The following is a 21,223-nucleotide window of genomic DNA, read 5'->3' as shown; positions in this document are numbered from 1 at the left end:
GAATGATAGAGACAGCGATTGTACTCTTGTATTTACATACTCTTAATACCGTCTTTTTCAACTCTCTCTCTCTCTCTCTCTCTCTCTCTCTCTCTCTCTCTCTCACGCACTCACTCACTCACTCCTATGCATTGCTGTCTTCAATGAATTTCTATCGTATTTTATTATGCTCGAATAAATATCAATCCTCTCTCCTAACGCCCCTTTTCCTATTTATTTTATTAAACTTTGGCAATTGTTCTATTTTTATTAATTGAGAATTCGTATTAATGAATAGACGATCACGCGTCACATAAATTGGGTACATACTATAAAAGAATTAGAGAAATATTGATTTACATAAGGTTTAGTATAATTTCAGTAATGAAATCGTAACGTAACAAAACGTTCATTTTACCGTCCGTAGCGACGCACAAAATTTGCATAAAATTATAAATTATCATCAGTTATATTAAATATTCATTCGAGTTTCGAAAATACATTTTTAACCTTTCGTATACCTCATCTCGGTATATATATATATATATATATATATATATATATATATATCCAAAGTAACATAATAATCATCAGACAATATAAATAAATTGTAAGGATAAAAGCCTTTTTTATAATAATTTTATTACAAAAGTTGTTGTCGGCTCATACATAAAAACGTCAAAGTAATAATCAAAGGGGCGGAATAAAATAAAACAAAGATAAACGTTAAGAATGGCCTGGAATGAAGTTAGCCAAGCTTTTATCGCTCGTGAGAGCAAAATGCACAAATATGCCATTTCTGTGTCATCTGGGAAAATGCAAAGAGCTCCTTTCCGATTTAAAGAAGCCGATTTTCAGGACTTGGGTGAATGGGTGGGACGGGGGCGTCGCAGCGCCATGTCCGGACGTGGTATTTTCCTGAAATCCTTCCTCTTGGGAATCAGCCAGGACTATCGCCTACCAAGTCAGTGCTCGGAGGAATAGTCAGGCTGCGAAGGCCGGAAGTAATCGAAGTTGTATTGGCTTGCAGTGGACTCCTGGCTCTCTGTCTTCCCTTCCTTCGCGTTGCCTTCGTTCTCCTCCTTCGAATCAAAGTCCGATGTCCTGGTGAAGAGGCTTGCGTGAACCTCGTACTGCTGCGAAGACGATTTTATCGATTACTTATTTGTCTTTCATGTAACGTACGATTGCCTCGAGACCTTCCAGTCGAAAACATAAATTACAGCTCTCGAAAGTAACGTGGTAACTATTTTCTTTTTTTGTTTATGCTATCTACGCGCATTCATTAAAAAGAAAAGTTAAATAACTATTTAACAATTATTCTAGTTACATCTGATTTTTTTATAACTCTACCATATCCTCTCACTTGCTTTGACTTATACAATTGGCGAATAAATTATAATGTAGGTTAATTAATTATAAAGGTATAGATATAGATATACAGATAAATTTGTTGATTTACTTCATATATATATATATATATATATATGTAGTATAGTATAGTTTTTTTTTTACTTTGATTTAAAAACTAATTGACTAGCGAAATCACTACATCCATGGATTTTGAAATTTATGTTAAAACTTACCTTAAGTTCTAACATTATATGATTTTAATTGAACAATGAGCAATTTTTATCGATACGCGTGTGTACGATATTTTTTTATTATAATTAACAATTTCTTATTAATATTATTTCTTAATGATTAAAATAAAATTATGAAGAAATATATTCTTACATATTAGGGAAAAGAAAGTTAATTTGATTTGAGAGAGAGAGAGAGAGAGAGAGAGAGAGATGTTGATCTTTATTAGTACTTTCATTTTTGTTGATTTAACGATTAATTAGCGTTATAGCACCTTAATTCACTTCATTAATAAAATTATCGATCTAAAACTAAATGTAACCTTAATATTATATTCAGTAGTAAACGATAACAGTATTTAATTATTTATAGCTATAAGTACACATTTCGTTAGATTCCTATAGTTTTTTTAATCAATTATGAAAGCTTGAATTAAGCTTTTATGCAGTGAATTACGAGCATTTCTTAAATTAAATTTCTTGGAATAATCAGGTAATGATATGTTTTGCATATAATAAATTGCTTTTCGTTAAAATTCCAATCATATTTTCAAAACAATATAACAGACACTATAAGACGAAAAAATTTAAGAAAATATTGCGGTTTGTATATTTAATCGACTAGTGAAGAAAAGCATATATGTAACTTTATCATTAAAAAAAAATAAATTATAAACTAATGGCTTATCGTAGTTGCTTAAAAAAAAGAAAAAGCTTCTAAGATTTCAGAAGACAAATATGTATTTAATGGAATCGTTACGTTCTCAGAGTACCGAGTACAATTGAAGAAAATTATTTTCAATTCATGATTTTGCCTAATTTTTCAAACCTTGACACTCGTAAAGTGTACACGAATCATGAAACTTATGAAAACGTGACTTTAATAAGTCAATACATAGTAAATATATGTTCCATTTGGCTTCGATCATTATTTTTCCACCGCGTGCTTTCATTCTTAAAATAAGAAGAATTGACGATTCGATTTCCGAGTCGTGGGACCGATTATTGAGAGAATCATTATTTAAGTTGCTTTCCCAGCAGTGCTACAGCAACATCTTGAGACTCACAAGACACTCACATCCTTATCGGTAATCGCACTTCGAATTAGGATGTAGAAGCTTGTACGGGGATTGTAAAAGCTCTTCTTTACCCTGTCTATACTCGACAAAGCAGAAGAGGAAAAAAGGTGAACGCTCGCGATTTATTTATAGACTTACGACCGAACGAGTCGACTTACCGGCTGTTCGTGTACCTCGTGCCCATTGTGAGAGGAGTAAGGAACGGCGTGCGGCACTGGATAGTAAACTGGCCTGTTAATGGTGATCGGCTGGGGCACCGGAACCGGATGCGGTAGCGGCACCGGCTTGGTTAGGTAGAGCGGCACCTGCTGAGGAAGCTCCACGGGAACCGGCTTCTCAATCTCCACTGGCACATGATGCGGAACTTTCACTATCTGCGGAACTGGTACTGCGACCGGATGGTGAACTGGTACCGGTATCGGTATATGATGTGGTACCTGCAAATTGTCCATTCCGCCGAACACACGAAGTTTATTATAAATTTGAAAGCGAAATCCACGATTATATATTTCATATTGCAAAATGTCATCCAAGACGACTTATTCGAGCTCTAGCTTTCAAAATTTTCAAGCTCAAGGAAAGACGATTAATTGGTTGACATACGTCGTAAGTCACTGATCACATGCTTTTAAGATCTCGGAAGTTGGAAACAATGGAAAGTAATTTTAGTAGGAAAATTAATTTCATTAAATTTGATAAGCTATTCTCATGCTATTAATATTGTTTTTAATTCACGCCTTACCAAGTATATCCATTTATTAAATGTGCATTATTACTTAGGCAATATGAATAAATAATGCTAAGGCAAAATATGATTGACAAAATATACAAATTATACCTTCATTATACGATTTTGTCCCTCGAGTAGAAATATCGTTACATTATCATTATACAGTCTATATTATATACATATATATATATATATATATATATATATATATATATAAACTTGTATTATTAAATTACTATGAGTATATAATTAATAAAAATTATAATATTGATTTTATAATATCAAAGAGATTCTTTTATGATCTCTTTAAATAAATATTAAACTGAACATTTAACAAGCTTAAAAATTAGTTTATAAATACACGTATTAATACTGATTATATTTTAATGTAATAAATAACTATCTAATGTAATATCTATCGATAAATTAAGAATTGACTTGAGATCAGAAATTGTACTAAATATACAATTGCAAACGTAGTTTAGAAGACTGTAAATTGAAAACTTTGAAAAATATCATAAATAGAATGTACTTTGAATAAAAATTTTCAAATTAAAAAAAAAAAAAATATTTATATAACTTACGGTATTGTAAAATTGTAATAAATATATATATATAAATTATATATAAAATATTTATATTATTGTATAAAGATAGTGTATTATTAAAATGATGCTATTATTAAATTAATATTCAATTACAATGATTTCGAGCGTAATAATCGTTAAAAATCAAATTATAAATTCGGAAGTACAGATCGTTAATTTTAATCTATATGAATGGGCGAATATTTATATACATACAATATACAATTTATTACTCTAATTATCATTAAATCTCGAAAGAAACAAGCATTTCAATTATGCGATCAAGAGTATCTCTAATCGTAAAAATATTATTTTTAATATCAATTATTTTTTAATATTTATTTATGTTAAGGCATAACAGAACAAACTATATAAGCATTAAATGACTTCTGTCTGTTTTTATTCTTTCGTTATTCACTGCTTAATTTGCCCTAGATAAAATGTATTGACACGCAATCTTGTTAAAATCTGCCTCAATGGCATATTTTTATTAACAATTTAGTAAATTTTTTGCTTGCAATAGAAGAGTATTCGTGAGTTATGAGTTGCACTTGATGAAAATAGCATTGTTGGGGTTAATTGCTTGGGAAGGGAAATGAACGATCTTTTCATCCGCAATTGATCAAGATCAAGATCGTTTTAATTTCGGTTTTGAATCAACTTCCGAATAAGAAATCAACAGGAAAGGCCAACGATAAATATTTAAAGGTATGCACAAAATTTTTACTTTACGATACATTGAGAGACAATTGGTTATTTGACGTAGAGAAAAACGTGTCAAATGAGTTGAGAGAGGTAAAGTAGCCGCCAGTCATATTATTTAATATTACAGGTTAGAAATTTTCATTACGAATCCTTTTCCAAAAACGCGTATACGAAAGCCCTGTGTTTGCACTATTTGCGTACGGCGAATAAAGGTGATAAAATTTGTGTACAGTGGTGTTGTCAAAGAGAAAATGGCAAAAAGTTCACCCACCTTGACGGGATAGGGTACCGGCACCTTCACTGCCACTGTCTTAGTGATTTTTATGATCTTGGTGGGCACTTCCTTCAGCTGCACCGACTGCGAGATCAGCTTTGGATGAATGGGGTAGAGGGGCGCGTTGCCGTATGAAAAATGCTGTGAGGACTTCGTCATCGTGAATAAAAACGCCACTAATGCCAGCTAGAAAATAATTTTCGAAAGCACGCAGAGGTAAATAAATGCTATATTATTATGATATTACATGCAATGTTACAACAAATACAACAAACGTCCTGTATTTGCTATAATTCATTGCATATAATTCATTACGTATATTTAAGTAGATTTTAATACTTAAATTTACTAATAATGTCAATGCTTAAATTCTTCAATTGTTATAAATTATCAGCCCACTTATTTCTATGCAAATATAAAAGGGCAAATATTATTTTATATTTTCGCATAAGCTGTTAATCGAATCTTTTAGTTTAGCTTAAAAGCTATAGGTGCGCTATTCCTAGGTAATTATTAGAATGGCTGATCAAGAAAATTTTATTCTTCACATAAAACGCCAGGATATTAAAAAAATATTTAATCAATTATATTTTATTCATCGTGTAAGTAAATATTGAAATATATTTTAAATCAAAAATCATAATAAGGAGTTAATATTGAACCGAATAAAATTAAATAAAAAGTAAAAGCTATCATAAATTGAAAACTATCATAATTTATCATACGAATAAATCTAAGCAAATTTAATTCTACAAAAATTCATCTATTTCATCATCATAATGAAATTGTATAAATTGAATATCTTAAAATTCTTATTTTTGGAAATTCATAGTTTCTTCGATCTTCTCCGAAAAGTTTATTTTACTATAAAATTTCAATGAAACATGTGCTATAATCCAATTACATTAATTATCTATTAAACAAATTAACATGAATATATTGGATAATTATATAATATTTAAGTAACCTGATATACAATGATAAATTCTATTGCAATTCAATATCTATTGCAAAATAATCAATTGTGCATTTTCGAATAGTTGTTATTTTGAATATTAAATATTAATTTAAAGATTAATAATATTCAACATCTTTATTATTTTTCTCTACATAATAAGAACGTATGAGCAGAAAATTTGTAAATTTCTGCCGTTTATCATTATCAGAAAACCATTTGTTATTTTCTGTATTTTTATGAAAATGCAATATTTGTATTAATAGTTGAAATATTAAAATAATGCTTACTATAAATAATTCTAGGATTTTACATAAATTTTTAATCTAACCCAAGCAAAAATTATTTATATAATTTTGTTAATATTAAGTTTAACTTCCTAACACTTGACATTATACACAAATAAATGATATTATTTATTCTCTCGATTGTATAGCCAATACACTAAGAAAATTAATTGGATAAAAACGATGTATAAATTATTCTCGATCAATCTTAATCTGGTACATCTATGATTTGACAATAATTTCGATGGTCGGCACTGTCACAGTTAAATTAACTAGATAGAGTTCACACTCGAAAATATCGACATTTGACTATGTTGACGTATGCCCTTAGTGTTATGCATATCAAATAGAAATAAATCTTACTATTCGCAACATCTTCGGGAAATTAACAAAATCGGAAGAAAAATAAATTAACAACAAGAGAGGCCCGAAGGTCTTAAATAAAGATTTGAGCAATCCTATTGAGCAAAGATGGCTAACTGAAAATAATAGCGCGATCGTCGTGGCTTATATACGTAAGCCTTCGCCGCTCAGTTTCTGCTTTATCTTTGTCGAGTAAAAGAAAATGCACTTACTTACGACTCTGTGAGATCGCCTTCACTGATCGATAGATTTTCCTTCTTGCGCGCGGGTTCGTTGAACCGCCTGCGGCGATCGTCGATCCTTTTGCGTAGATCCAAGGTACCAAGGTACGGATGAACCAATAAGATGCCATCCAGATTGTTTCCTATCAAACGCGACACTAATATACACTAATATACATAACATAGACTACTAACATAAACTAATATACATAAAAGATGAATATCGCAGCTTATTGTAAGCAGATGAAATGCTTATTTTCCAATACCAACCAAATTGTTCATAAATCTACATGTTAAATAAAATCCTTTATAATATATAATTAAGCGTAAATGTATTTAATACATTTTTCTTTATTTGATATAGACGACGAGAAATAAGAGTAATAACCAATGGGCTAACTAAATCATATTAAAGGAAAATGGTCATTGATGAAAGTGGGTGTAAAAAAAAATTCTATAACTTATTTCATAAAAATGAATCGAATTCGTCGTGTAAATTACACGAATAGTTAATTTCTTTCAATTTAAGTCACTTAATATTTCGAAAAGATTAATCCAAGACAATAAGAATATATTTTTGTACTGAAAACTTATTAATCTATGCGTGAAAAGGCATGTAAGTGTTAAAAGTAAAAACATTGGTTATTAATAATCAATTATTTTTTATGAAAATAATAAAATAAAATTGCACTCGAAGTATTTATTGTAAGTGAAGGTATGCAACTGCCGTCGATAATAAATAATGAATTATCTTATAAGAAAAAGAAATAGAAAAAGATGAACAATATCGGTGAAGCAGTAATCGTATATCTTTTCCGGATTGGCAAAATGTTTATTGAAAGGACATCGAAAGTTCTAAGTGCCTTTAATAATTTAAAAGCGAAGACAAGTGAAAGGATATAAAATATAAAGAAGGCTAAATATATAGGATAAACAATGAAAAATAGATCTATCAGCCTAGCCATTGTCATTGCTTGATAATTGCTATATAGATCAACAAATGATTGATTTAGCAAATGATGAAGCGTCAGTTAGCGTTGTATAATTGCTGTATAAAATATAATTGCTGAATCTAATGGAATGAATCATAATATGTTTAAGCAATTATATATTATAATATTAATATGAGCCAAAGATGATTTTTTATATCACTATAAATATTGTTTTAAAAATGTCGATTTATATAATTACATTATAAAATACTTTATGCCTTTGTATTGAAATGAAAAGAAGAAGATTGTTGATATTACAATGGAGTATCAAAGAATTTCTTAAAAATTGATAAAACAAAAAATAACACTAAAATATACTAAAACTCTTTATGGCTGCTATAAAACTAAAAAGCCATTAAAAAAAAAAAAAAAAAAAGGGTACAAACTAATTCGGTTGTAAAAACTACTTTTTTTATTATTACTTCTTTTTTTATTTTTTTGTTTTTTTTTTGTTGAAAATGTTCCTTGTTCGAATGAAGGATTTAAATTATGTCAAAATTTGTGGAACTTTAAATTGAACTTCTTAGAAATACATGGAAAGTTAATTAACCTATTTATCAATTTAAATACCGGTAATAAAAAACTTATTACGAGATGCATTGGTCGCTTCATACAGAGTGCCAATAAAAGTTTTAATAACCTGGTTGGAGAGACGATTATAAAAGAATATTCGACTGTAATAATATTTTGAGATAATCGTGTACTTTTTTTACTTGATTATTCAATATGCATTTATATATATATACATTTTATTTATAATGCATTTTTTTATATTAAATTTTTTTTTTTTTTTTTTTTTTTTTTTTTTTTTTTTTTTTTTTTTTTTTTTTTTTTTTTTGTTAAAGAAAATCTAGTTATAGATTCTGAAATACTATAATCATAATTTAAATATTTAAAGATAATTAGAGGAATTAGAAATATATTAATTATTGAATTTAATCAATATTTGTTAAAAAAAAATTTATTACATTTATTATTTCTGTAATGTTTCGATAAAGTGTTTTTTTAAGTATATTTTAATATCTTTTCGACGGCATTTATTTTACTTATATGTAGTATATCATTTTTCTAGCTACAATTTTAAGAATGGGTTATTTAAAATTTCAAAAATTTTCATTAAAACTAATCATTTTGTAAACAATGTATTCGTGATTCAAGTTCATTAATTATTACATAAAAATTAACACATTTATAATAACTTGAATTTATAAAATAAGTTTAATTTTAACGACAGTTACTTCAAACTAATTTGTTCCTTAAATTTATTACTTATTATTATTAAGTACACGGTCCAACCTTACCATTAATTGTAAAATATTGATCATCTTGCAAATATATCTTTCTCATATAAACTAATTGAATAAATGTAACGGCTATATAATTTTCATCGTGGAAAAACTTAAAATTTCTATTGCAATATAAAATGTAATAAAGAATTTGTAATAAAAATAAGAATATTTTTATTCCTCTACAATTCTTATATTTCATTGCCGTGTACTATTTATTATTATCTTAAAATTGGATAAATTTTTCCTAAAACATTGCGCAAACGAATAATCTTATGTACTATAATATTAAGCAGTATACGATTGAATTTCTTACATTAATTTAATTGCAGAAGGGAACTGTTATACTCAATAATCGTAGTTATATTGAATTCAAGCCTAATTATCTAATTATTCTATTACAGTAAAAGTTAGGCACACTTTGTACTTTGGTATATCGTTGTGCAACGAAATTATATAAGTCAGTGGCCTAAACAGAGCAAAATAATTAGCGACCTTTTTCCACTTAGCTAAAGAAAAGTCTGTGAAAGAAAAGTACTTTCAATAAGGAAGAGGCAACCGAAATATCCGTGAATCAATATACGGCGTTTGCCAAAATCCTGCGAAAAGTGAATTTTCAAAGATCTCTAAACTTCATCACTGGTATGGGGTTTTGCTACACGTGACCAAGTTGTATGTATAACTCGGATGGCATAGAAAAATCAGAAACTCGCCGAACAAGCTTGTCTATAAATTACTAAAAGTTAATTGATTATAATAATATTAAAATAATTATAAAAATTTTATTTTAATTAATTTTAAGATAAAATTTATTTTAACTTAAAAATATCAAAGTTTATTTTGCATTTAAACATTTTTTACCAACTATACTTAACAATAAAGAATATATAGAGTATTTAAACAAATAAATATAATAGATTTATATTTCAAGGATCAATCGTGTACACTTAATAATAACACGAGAAGAAAGAGTATTTATTGTAGAGATATTTGAATCCATAATAATAATTAAATAAAAATAACTTAAGTAAAATAAACATTTTTTAGCAATATTCATTGAAATTTATATATATATATATATATATATATATATATATTTCTTTTTCTTTTTTGTTTTTATAGAAAATAAGATTTTTTTCAAAGAATGAAATATACTTTCTGTTTCTTAGAAAGTATATATAAATCTAATAAAGAAAGATCTTCCAAATAGCAATTTCGCTAACAATTTTTTTACTAATAGATCATTACCTTCAATTTACTTTCTGGCCACGTCCTTTCATTTTACTTTCTAGGTAGTATTGTTATCGATTTTTAAGTAACAGCAATACTGGCACAGCTTGTATAAAATATTAATTATCTTATAAATATAAATCTTATAAAAAAGAAGTTATTTTTAATTAATAAACAAATCGCGCATCACATAGATTTATTGAATAAGTTTTAATGTATTAGAATAATTTAAAATAGCTTAATCAAAACAATCTTAATTATTGATACGATTTTATGACAACGATATTTTAATTTTGTAAATATTCGATTTTGTTATGATTATTCTAATTACTTATCTAATTACATCATTTAATGACGTATTACATTGCAACATTACATGCAGATTTAGAATAGTTAAAATATTCTTGTATTATGGCTATTTTATTTAGCATAATTTTCTTTTCTTTCTTTTCTTTTTTTCTTTTTCTTAAGTCAAAAGATAGAGAAATATTTTCATGGGAATATTAAAACTTCTTATTCCGGAATTTCTAAAGAATATTGAAAGGTATTTTAAGAATGTTGCACAATAAAGTAACCGTACATATGAATTTAATTGTAAAATAATTAATATAACGCTGGCGATGTAACGACTCATCACAATAATGGATATATCAAAGACATAAAAAAATTACGTAACCCATTTACCATAAGAAACAGATGGATCGAAAGCTATTTTTTCGCATTCACTGCATTCGGAAAAAAGTTGTCTTGGGATAAACAATGAAATTTAGGTACTCGCCGATTGTACGCTACTTAGTAAACGACGTACAAAACTTTGTTCGAGAGACAGAAAAAGGCTTAAATATTATTTTAAATAGGGTTTACATGTTCGACTAACGAAAGAAAACTTGCATGTTGGACTAACGAAATAAAAGGCGCAGGTTTAAATCGAAGCCTCCTGGCATTAACAAAGCTAATCTTTAGATAAGACAGCTTGCAAGTATTTACTAATATTATATTAGTAAGGTCTATCTACTATTCTTATTTAGTACCTAATTATTGTTGTATTCAATGTATGATTATCGATAATTGACAATGGGGGACGATGACAGTTTCATCATCAGATAATAAAAACTATATTATGTGTAATAAATGCAGTCCTTGATACTATAAAAAATATATTTTCAGTTTAAAATATATATTAAAAAAAAAAAAAAAAAAAAAAAAAAAAAAAATAGTATTTAATGTAGAAGATTTTACTGTAATTTTTCGTTATTTTCAGCGCGAAAGAAAGTTAAAAAAAAAAAAAAAACGACATTACAAATTCAAAACATATATATATGACCAAGATTTTTCGAGATAATTTATTAAATACTAATAACAAAAACAAAATACAGCAATACTGAAATGAAAATACCAGGTATTCATAAATTATGTGGTAAACAATATACGTTAACAAAGATTTTACATACACAATAGTAGGGAGCAAAAAATTCAAATAATTGAGATTATACGTAATATGACATAAAGTGAAAAAAAAATATGTTAAAATAGAAAAGGTACAATTTTTAAAGGAAATTGTAAAATATTTTTTATCTTTTATTATTCGTAAATCATATGTTCTTGCATTAGTCTTCTTCTATTTAAACGGATGATTTTTTTCAATTATAAAATAAGCTCGATAGAGTATGCTTAGTTACAAGATGAAATAAATTTGTCGCGTGTCATTTCGTCATAAATTAATTTCACATGTTACAATCACCTAACTGTATATTATAATATTATATAAAATTTCTATTAATTTTTATCTATATTCGGTATTTAAATACTTTAGTGTATTAGTGCATTTGTTACCATATTATCAGTGATACATACACTTCATTCTTATTAAAAATACAATTCAAGTTTTTAACACAAATTTATTGTAAATTGTAAATGTACTTATAATTATAAGCATTTGATACGCGAATAAAAATCAAAATATGCACTATAATCATCTTAAACTTTACACACAAAATTTTGAATTATATTTTATACGTTATATTTTGAGCTCAGGATTTAAGAAATTTATAATTATAATTGATATTTTATTATCATAATTTATTAAATAATATAAGAACATTGTTCGCTATTGATTTTAATAATCTTGCAATACTTGGTGGTAGTTTAAAGTTTTGTTAAAATATTTTTAGAAATTCTTTTGCCCCTTTAATTTTAATAGCGACGAATGAATATCAAAATGTAAAAATCATTGAATCATAAGTAAAATTACGTCCGAGTCCAACATATATTCACACTAAAATACGGAAATGAAAATACTCTATGAAAAAAAGGAAATACTCAATTAATTTTAACTAATATTGTTATGAGTTTTAGTTTTTTAATCTAACTTTGCAAATATATTAAAATTCATCAAAAGAATATATATATTTGAGCTTTAAAGCAATTTTTAATCATTTACAAATATTCATAAATTACTACTAATTATTAATTATAAATTTTTGCCAATCACCGTATGTGGTATTACAAAAATAGACTTTGTGCACTAAATAGGATCATAATCCCATAATTGTGCATTTATGACGAGTCAAGCAACTGTGACACAAACGTGTCGCATACGCTATAAAGATAGTAAGCAGGATATCTGAAAAATATTATAAACTATTTACAAAACGTGTTATGTACTAAAATTAAGGCTTTAACATCCTATTGATAAATATTAGAATGGCCTCTCTTATCAAACGTTATCGGTAACATAAAGTAATGCTTATTGTTTGAATTTCGATTCTATATTTTATGGTAAATTTGTTATGCAATCTCATGAAATGCAATATGAGAATTTCATTAATTTATAATTAATTAATAAAGACATTAAATAAATATAAATAAAATAACAAAAATAGTAGCCTCGATTATTAAAAACTTGAGCGGCCATTTTTACGGTCCAACCGTAGAGTAATTGGAGAGTAAATATGATAATACATGCATATAAATACACATAATTTATATACGCAATTTATTATAAAATACATTCTACATCTTCTCTATGAAATTTTTTAATGCCCGCTTATAACGCGGCAACAGTAGCATATATTTATTATATTTTTTTCCATCGCATAAATCAGATATGAAAATTTTTATTTTAAACGTTATTCTTGAAGCTTTGAATAATTACTCTCATATAATAATTAATTTTATTTTGCAAGAAGAATATGAATTAAAAATTTATCATAGTTGATATGAAAAACAGACTCTTTAAAATCAATAGAATGAATGGATAAGTAAACTAGAAAATTTTTCGAGGCGAATATACATTTTCCCGAAACATTACAAGTGAAATTTATTAAAAATAATGTTAACATCTAGTATGTAGTATTATATATAATACATTATCCACGTTCATTCAATTATTTAATTAACAATCTGGTTCTGTCTATTAAATACTTTATTATCCCAGCTCTAAATATTACTAACTTATAAAAAATGATTAACAAATTATCTTTAAAAACACAAAGAATAATATATATATATATATATATATATATATATATATGAAGGTATATATTAACATATGTTTGTAAAATGTAAAAATAAAAGAATCTTTAAATTACATTAGCTTATAAATGAATGAAGATAAAAAAAAAAATTTCACAATATAAAATTGAAATTAGAATAACAAATTTTATTACATAAACACTCTTCGTATTATTAAATGATCGACTACAATTCATAATCTCCGCATTACTGGTGATACCAACCAGATGCAAGAATTTTAAATATGATTTAACGATGTGACATACATTAACGACCAGATATAAGAAAATAATATTGATCATATTCTTACTTTAAATACTTTTTATTGAACAAACACGCCAGAAACTTACAAAATACTATTAATAATAATTTCTATAATAAAAAATGTGAATAAAGTATACAATTACATTGTTGTTTAACATATTAGGACTTACATTAATCTATATATATTTTGTGTTTGACTTAAATTAAATAATTTTGTCTGCTTTACGAAACTCGTACTACACGTCTCTCTCTCTCCTACTTTTCCTCTCTACGTCTTGGCATTAAAACCATGCGATCGCTAAATTTATAAATAATAAATCAAATTTTTACTATGAAATTACAGCATTGACCATTATTAAAACATTGGGATATTTTAATTAAGATGTACATTTAATTAATAACATCCCGATCCATCAATCGAAAAGATAGAAGTTAATCGAAACGGTAGAATATTTGCTAAAAATGCATTTCTCACGACTTACAAGACTGTAACGCCTGTATAATCGATTATAAATCACGCAAACATGTATGTACACAATTTACATATTGATTCACTCTATTTTCTTTCGTAATATTCTAAATTAGTTATAAATGAAAACAAAATATTTGACCTTATTAATTAAGTTTTCTTCAAGCAATCTAGTTGGAAATCTTGTACAGTTCGAATTATTATTTAATGTATGCTTTCATATATATATATATATTCTCTTAATTTAAGAGATTCATACAATGAGCTTTGGTTTAAAATGTTACCACTAATAAGGTGGTGAACAACTGTTTTAAATTATTCGATTCAGATTTGTCAACAAGCAAAATTAAAATATACGAAGGAAATCAGAAGAAAACCCTAACGTAACGAAGTTTTTAAGCTTTTAGCCTAAGATATAAAATTTATTTTTTGAAAATATTGGCTTGTTTAATGAAGTTAAGCTCATACTATTGGATCGGCAGGTATATTATTAATATGTTGGTAGAGAGCTCTGCCCTCAATGTTTCATCATGATCTGTAAAATTGAAATTACTGATCTTCATTGGTTGAACTGTCAGTGATCCGAACTTCAATATTTATATTCTCATAATACTCTATTTACTTCTTCACAAGACCAATGCCTATTACATGAAAAGAAATTAAAACAAGTATTATTAAGGTGATCCATTTATCATGCAATAAAATATGAAATTTATATATAAACGTCAATTTTGAGTAGTATAATGAAGGTAAATTATATGGATTTATATATATATATATATATATATATAATTACATTTAATTCTTCTCTTCTTTCTTCTTTTCCTCATTTTCTGGCTGTTCTTGTGACTGTTGTTGACTGCTCTCGCGCTCAGAAGCCATCTGCAAAAACATTTTTGCTTATTAAAGAAATACGTATTTTATTAATATTTAAAAATTAGTTTTTACAATATCAATTATTTTTCATTGAAGAATATAAATTGAACAGACAAGATAAAAATAAACCAAACAAATTGCTTCTTATTTATAAATTTACAAATGCCTGCCCCGACCAATAAATTTATTTTTATTATTAAAATTAACATATACGAATAAATTTCCATTAAATTCTTCTAAATTATGACCGATCATTGATTATTTTTTATTATTTTACATTTGTAAGCTATTAAACAATACCTTCTTATATGCCATCTCAAAGAGCTTCAGACTAGCTTGCTGAAGTTCATTTGTTTGTTTCTTAATTTCTTCGGGATCCATCGAGTCTTTTTGGGCTAAGGTTGTCTTCATATCAGCTACTTGAGTCTTCAGTTTGTCACACTTTAATTACATTAATATAATTAAAATCATTAATACACAATAGAGCGCATATATTTTTCTATTTATATATCTAATTGTACCTCCTCCTGGGGCAGCTGTGCTTTAAACTCTTCCATCTTGGCTTCAGTATCGTGAACGATTCCTTCAGCTTGATTAACAGCTTCTACTCTATCTTTCTTTACTCTGTCTTCCTTGGCATACTGTTCTGCATTCTTCACCATGTTTTCAATTTCATCCTTACTTAAACCACCACTGGACTGAATGACAACTAAAATATGTAAAGCAGCATGTTATTATAAAGAAATTACGATATCCTATATGGTTGATCGATTCAAAATTTATCAGTTAATTTTATCAGCACATCTTACACATTTAATTGTGTCTCTATGAGACGAAAAATCAAGCATCATTATAGTAAATTTTTCTTTTATGAAATAAACCACATTTTTTTACGATGCGACTATTCGGTTAATTCATTAGTTATATTTAAAATTAATCATTTGCAGTTAGATAACATTTTAAGTAAACAATATTTTTAACATGATAGAAATTCGATTACAATTAATTGCTTTTTTATCAATTATTTTTATTTACATTTATTCCGATAATAAGAAAATTTAGGTAAATAAACTTACTTTGTTGCTCTTTGCCGGTACCCTTGTCCCTGGCAGAAACGTGTACAATACCATTGGCATCAATGTCAAATGTAACTTCAATTTGTGGAACTCCTCGTGGAGCTGGTGGAATTCCAATAAGACTAAATTGACCTAAGAGTTTATTATCATTGGCCATTTCACGTTCTCCCTGATGTACTTTAATTTCCACCTGAGTTTGACCATCAGCTGCTGTTGAAAATACTTGGCTTTTCTTTGTTGGAATGGTTGTGTTACGAGTAATCAGTCTTGTAAACACTCCACCCAAAGTTTCAATACCTGTATAATAGAATATTCCATTAATATTCAATGATGAAATAAATAAATAATTATTGATTTGTATAGTATGCTTAAATAATGTGCACTACTTCTTACTCAGATTCACAATTATCAACCTCGTAATTTCAGAGAGAAGATTAGTCATACATCATTGTTAAGTTTCGTGATTAAAAAATTTCAAAGTGAAAAAATAGCAAAAATAAAATACTAATAATTAATTAATGAATCTCGGTAAACATATTAACATTTATATATATATATATATATATATATATATATATATATATATATATATATTGCAGCTTAAAGATGCAAAGTATTCAATTGTTTTAAACGTTATATATATAATTTATTGAACATCAAATGTTTACGAACATTTGAATAAATTATTCATTTAACGTATCGAATAACTTTCTAGCATTAAACAATAATAGATTTCTATAATAAATACCTAATGAAAGTGGAGTAACATCCAGTAATAATACATCTGTAACATCTCCAGCCAAAACACCACCTTGAACAGCAGCACCAACAGCAACGGCTTCGTCAGGATTGACAGCTCTTGAGGGTTGGCGACCAAATATTTCCTGAACAGTTTGCTGGACCTTTGGTACTCTCGTCATGCCACCGACGAGCAGTACATCGCCTATTTCGGACTTGGATACCTCTGCATCGCTAAGAGCCTTCTGGCAGGGTTGTATTGTGCGCTTAATGAGATCACCAACAAGAGACTCAAATTTGCTCCTTGATAACTTCAAATTTAAATGCTTTGGTCCACTGACATCCATCGTGAGATAAGGAAGATTGATATCAGTTTGTTGTGAACTTGACAATTCAATCTTAGCTTTTTCAGCAGCTTCCTTGAGTCGTTGCATTGCCATTGCATCTTTGGTTACATCAATACCTTGCTGTAATTTGAACAAAAAACAATTATTTATGAAATATTTATTATCTTTAATATTAATACAATTATTAATTCACGGTAAGTTATACGTAAGTGAAGAAATTCCTTTCATTATTCACGAAATTCCAAATATTAAATTAATAAAAAAACACTTATTAATACTAATGACATTGCGACATACCGCGTAAATAAATTATTTCTTAGCATACGACAGTTGAACATTTCTCTAAGAAATACGTTACTTACATCTTTCCTAAATTCTTGTGCGAGATAATTAACCAAAGCATTATCAAAATCTTCACCACCCAAGAATGTATCACCATTGGTGGACTTAACTTCAAAAACGCCCTTTTGAATTTCCAATATAGAAATATCAAATGTACCACCTCCCAAGTCGTATACAGCAATACTTGAATAGAAATTTAACGATTATAATTTAGGATTAATTCGTACATCGACCTAAAAAACAATAGTTAAGTAATTAATTTTCTTACATTTTATCTTCAGTTTTATCCATTCCATAAGCAAGAGCAGCTGCTGTAGGCTCATTAATAACTCTAAGAACGTTTAAACCAGCAATTTGGCCAGCGTCCTTTGTAGCCTGCCTCTGAGAATCATTAAAGTATGCTGGTACCGTGACAACTGCATTCTTCACCGATGTGTTTAGGTAACCTTCGGCAGTTTCCTTCATTTTCATAAGAACAAATGCTCCAATTTGACTCGGCGAGTACATTTTGCCATCGCTTCCTTGTACCCAAGCATCACCGTTTGTTGCTTTAACAATTTTGTAAGATACCATTTTCCTAAACGAAAATCATTTTACACTACACAAGCGTTTACTATGAATATTTTTACAATAACAACACATGACACTTACAAGTCTTTCTTTACTTCCGCGTCATCAAACCTTCTACCAATTAAACGTTTTGTTGCATAAAAGGTATTTGCTGAATTTGTAACAGCTTGACGTTTAGCTGGCATTCCGACTAAGCGTTCTCCATCTATAGAAAAAAATTATATATATATATATATATATATATATATATATATATATATATATAGATATATATATAGTTTTATAAAAAGTTTATTTAAACCTACGGAAAAACTCGAATAAATTGTTTTACACACCCTTTGAGAATGCAACATATGATGGTGTCGTTCTTGATCCTTCTGCATTTTCAATAACTTTTGGTTGTTTTCCCTCCATAACAGCGACACAAGAAAAGGTTGTTCCAAGATCGATACCAATGACCGCACCTTTGACTCCATCTGACCTATTGATATAAAATTAAAATAACACCAAATTTTTAAATATAAATTCATTGATAATTTTATTTGAAGAAATAAATTAATAAGAAATGATTTATAACATTTTGATATATGCTATAGTTGGGTATAATTTTAACATAACCAATCAAGTTTAATATTGTTATAATCATGTTAAATGAACTTAATCTATGGTAACAAAACTTTATCATTGGTCCATTTGCCAATCAATCAATTGATATTTGAAATTAAGTTATATCAATGAACTTACTTGAAACGATATTGTTGAAGTTCATTTTGTTGATTACCAACCGATGGTACAGCAGCAACCTGAAATATTAATATAAATGTGTAAAATTTAAATAAAATTTCCTTTTAAAGATAAAACCAATATCTTTTGATGTTCTTTTTCTCTGTTTTTATTATCTTTTGTTATTTTCTTTCATTATTGTTTTGTTTTTTTTTTTGTTTTGTTTTTGTTATCAGTTTCAAATAGATGCCAGCAATATTATCGTTTAAATTAAATATAAAAAGATCTAGTTATTTCATAAAATTTGCCTTATAAATTATACTTTCAAATATAAATTATTACAAGAGAAGTAATTGAATAAACTTTAATAAATGTCAGCATTTGACTTTAAAATAAATTATAATGTTATTAATATTGATGTTAAGAGCGTTAACATATTATTTATTACTTATATTTATGTTATTACTTATATTTATGAGCAATAGAAGAATGTTTAATTATAATTGAAATTTATAAACTTCAATTCTGACATCTTATAAGTCCCTACATCAAACTTCATTGGTAAATTCGAAGGAAAAAATTACAACATTTATCAGTTAATGATAATTCTCACTAGCCTATACTGGCTTTTAATTAATAAATATTGCATTAAAATTGCTTTACATAAGTTTTTAAAATTCTCTTTAGCCAATCATCCTCCTCATCATTCTCAAATGCAATTACAATTATTACACGTAATTTTTTTCTTCATTAAACCCCGTTCGGTCTATACAGATATTCACGCGTTACGTAAAAGAAAATACATGAAAAATAAAAAATTGTTACGAGACGAAAGAATTGCCTTAGCAGTATTTCAGGTTAGAGACCGACGAAACCCCAAATTCATTCGATCATTGTCTCATTCTCCGAAAACTTTACTTTATGGTTTGTTCCTTGAAATGCAGCAACAGTGGATTATCAAAAATGCCTCTTGTCCCGTAGCCGATAAGACGAGGCTATAATGCCCAGCCTTTAGCACGTGTCGGCGCGATGGAAGAAGGAATACATTTCCTCTTCCTAACTCAATAGGTATCACGCGGTATCTGGGCTCAGATGAATTTTGGACGAATTTTGGAGAAAAAAAAACGGGATGTCGAGGAAAGGGTCACCCCTCCGCGCCCCCCCCCACCCATCCACCGGGGTAACATAATCGACAATTTCGAAGTAAAACGTGGTCGGGAGATATGAAAATAAAATCAAATCGAATAAATGGAGCTTAAATAATGTTAAGACGGGTTAGTTGGGCCGGAGACAGTCGCGGAAAAGTCGCGTAAACGTTAAATCAACGTGATCGTCCGAAATACTTGAATAATACTTGAATCCGCGATTAATGAAATGAAATTCGCTCGTAGGTTAGCGATAAAAATGTTGTATATGTAAAAGAAAAGAAACTTACATTTCTTAGGATGGTGCTGAATTGCTGCTTCCTGGCAATGTCGCAGGTTGTCGCGGCAACTTGGCGGCTAAACAATCTTGCAGCGGTCAGCATTTTGTCCTCCTCGCGCTGGTCACGGCTTTAAACGACAAGAAAAACTTCTGAAAGAAGAAACGCGGTGGCAATATACCAAACGAACGTCGACGACCAAGAATTCACATGTAGTGATGCAACCTCTTCCCAGTTCGCTGTAATGTACTCCTACGTGCTTCGGTGGGCCGGCCAATTGTGACGTGGCTCCGACGGAACGAGCCAATGGATGTCGAGAGCCACAAGTTCAAAGCATATAAGCCGGCAAGCCGAGTGTCGGGAATCGTCGCGAAAGTTCCATAGCACTACGTGAGTCAAGCGCACAGCTGAATGAAAATGCCGACGATTATTGAGCTTGAGAGGGCATGGAGAGAGCGTGCATCGACCAGGTAATTAATTATTTTGTGAGATAATGATCGCTCATTTATCCGAATGGCATCGTCAAAACAGTCGAAGAATTCAGTTAATTCGACCATTGGTATGAAATTCGTATGACTTCCGGTGTATTTGAAATTCATCGATGGAACTCA

General features: G+C 28.2%; 2 protein-coding genes across 2 annotated transcripts; both read right to left on the bottom strand.

The window, feature by feature from the left end:
• Positions 1-944: 944 nt before the first annotated feature.
• Positions 945-6,644, bottom strand: LOC105360029 (zinc finger protein 512B). Its single transcript, XM_011496801.1, has 4 exons — positions 6,543-6,644; positions 4,935-5,123; positions 2,800-3,078; positions 945-1,115 (listed from the first exon to the last, which is right to left on the bottom strand). The coding sequence occupies exons 1-4, from the start codon at positions 6,552-6,554 to the stop codon at positions 945-947; spliced, it is 651 nt and encodes a 216-aa protein (XP_011495103.1). The 5' UTR covers positions 6,555-6,644.
• An 8,103-nt stretch (positions 6,645-14,747) lies between these two features.
• On the bottom strand, positions 14,748-20,898 carry Hsc70-5 (Heat shock protein 70 cognate 5). The gene is made up of 12 exons (XM_011496494.1): positions 20,625-20,898; positions 19,211-19,269; positions 18,802-18,947; positions 18,548-18,671; positions 18,165-18,473; positions 17,917-18,079; positions 17,218-17,674; positions 16,470-16,766; positions 15,915-16,102; positions 15,694-15,834; positions 15,314-15,399; positions 14,748-15,158 (listed from the first exon to the last, which is right to left on the bottom strand). Exons 1-11 carry the CDS (start codon positions 20,715-20,717, stop codon positions 15,316-15,318), a joined length of 2,061 nt encoding a protein of 686 aa, XP_011494796.1. The 5' UTR covers positions 20,718-20,898; the 3' UTR covers positions 14,748-15,158; positions 15,314-15,315.
• Between the last annotated feature and the right edge of the window lie 325 nt (positions 20,899-21,223).

Source organism: Ceratosolen solmsi, unplaced genomic scaffold, assembly GCF_000503995.2.
Source record: "Ceratosolen solmsi marchali unplaced genomic scaffold, CerSol_1.0 scaffold29, whole genome shotgun sequence".
Taxonomy (NCBI): Eukaryota; Metazoa; Arthropoda; class Insecta; order Hymenoptera; family Agaonidae; genus Ceratosolen; species Ceratosolen solmsi.
This window is presented reverse-complemented; position numbering and strand designations above follow the sequence as displayed.

Coding starts and splice junctions, on each gene's coding strand:
- LOC105360029 (XM_011496801.1), bottom strand. Junction 3,079..4,934: donor CGGTACCCTATCCCGTCAAG/GTGGGTGAACTT, acceptor GACAATTTGCAG/GTACCACATCATATACCGAT. Junction 1,116..2,799: donor ACGAGGTACACGAACAGCCG/GTAAGTCGACTC, acceptor TCGTCTTCGCAG/CAGTACGAGGTTCACGCAAG.
- Hsc70-5 (XM_011496494.1), bottom strand. CDS start 20,717: ATGCTGACCGCTGCAAGATTGTTTAGCCGCCAAGTTGCCGCGACAACC. Junction 17,675..17,916: donor CACAAGAATTTAGGAAAGAT/GTAAGTAACGTA, acceptor TTCAAATTACAG/CAAGGTATTGATGTAACCAA. Junction 16,767..17,217: donor TGTTACTCCACTTTCATTAG/GTATTTATTATA, acceptor TCTATTATACAG/GTATTGAAACTTTGGGTGGA.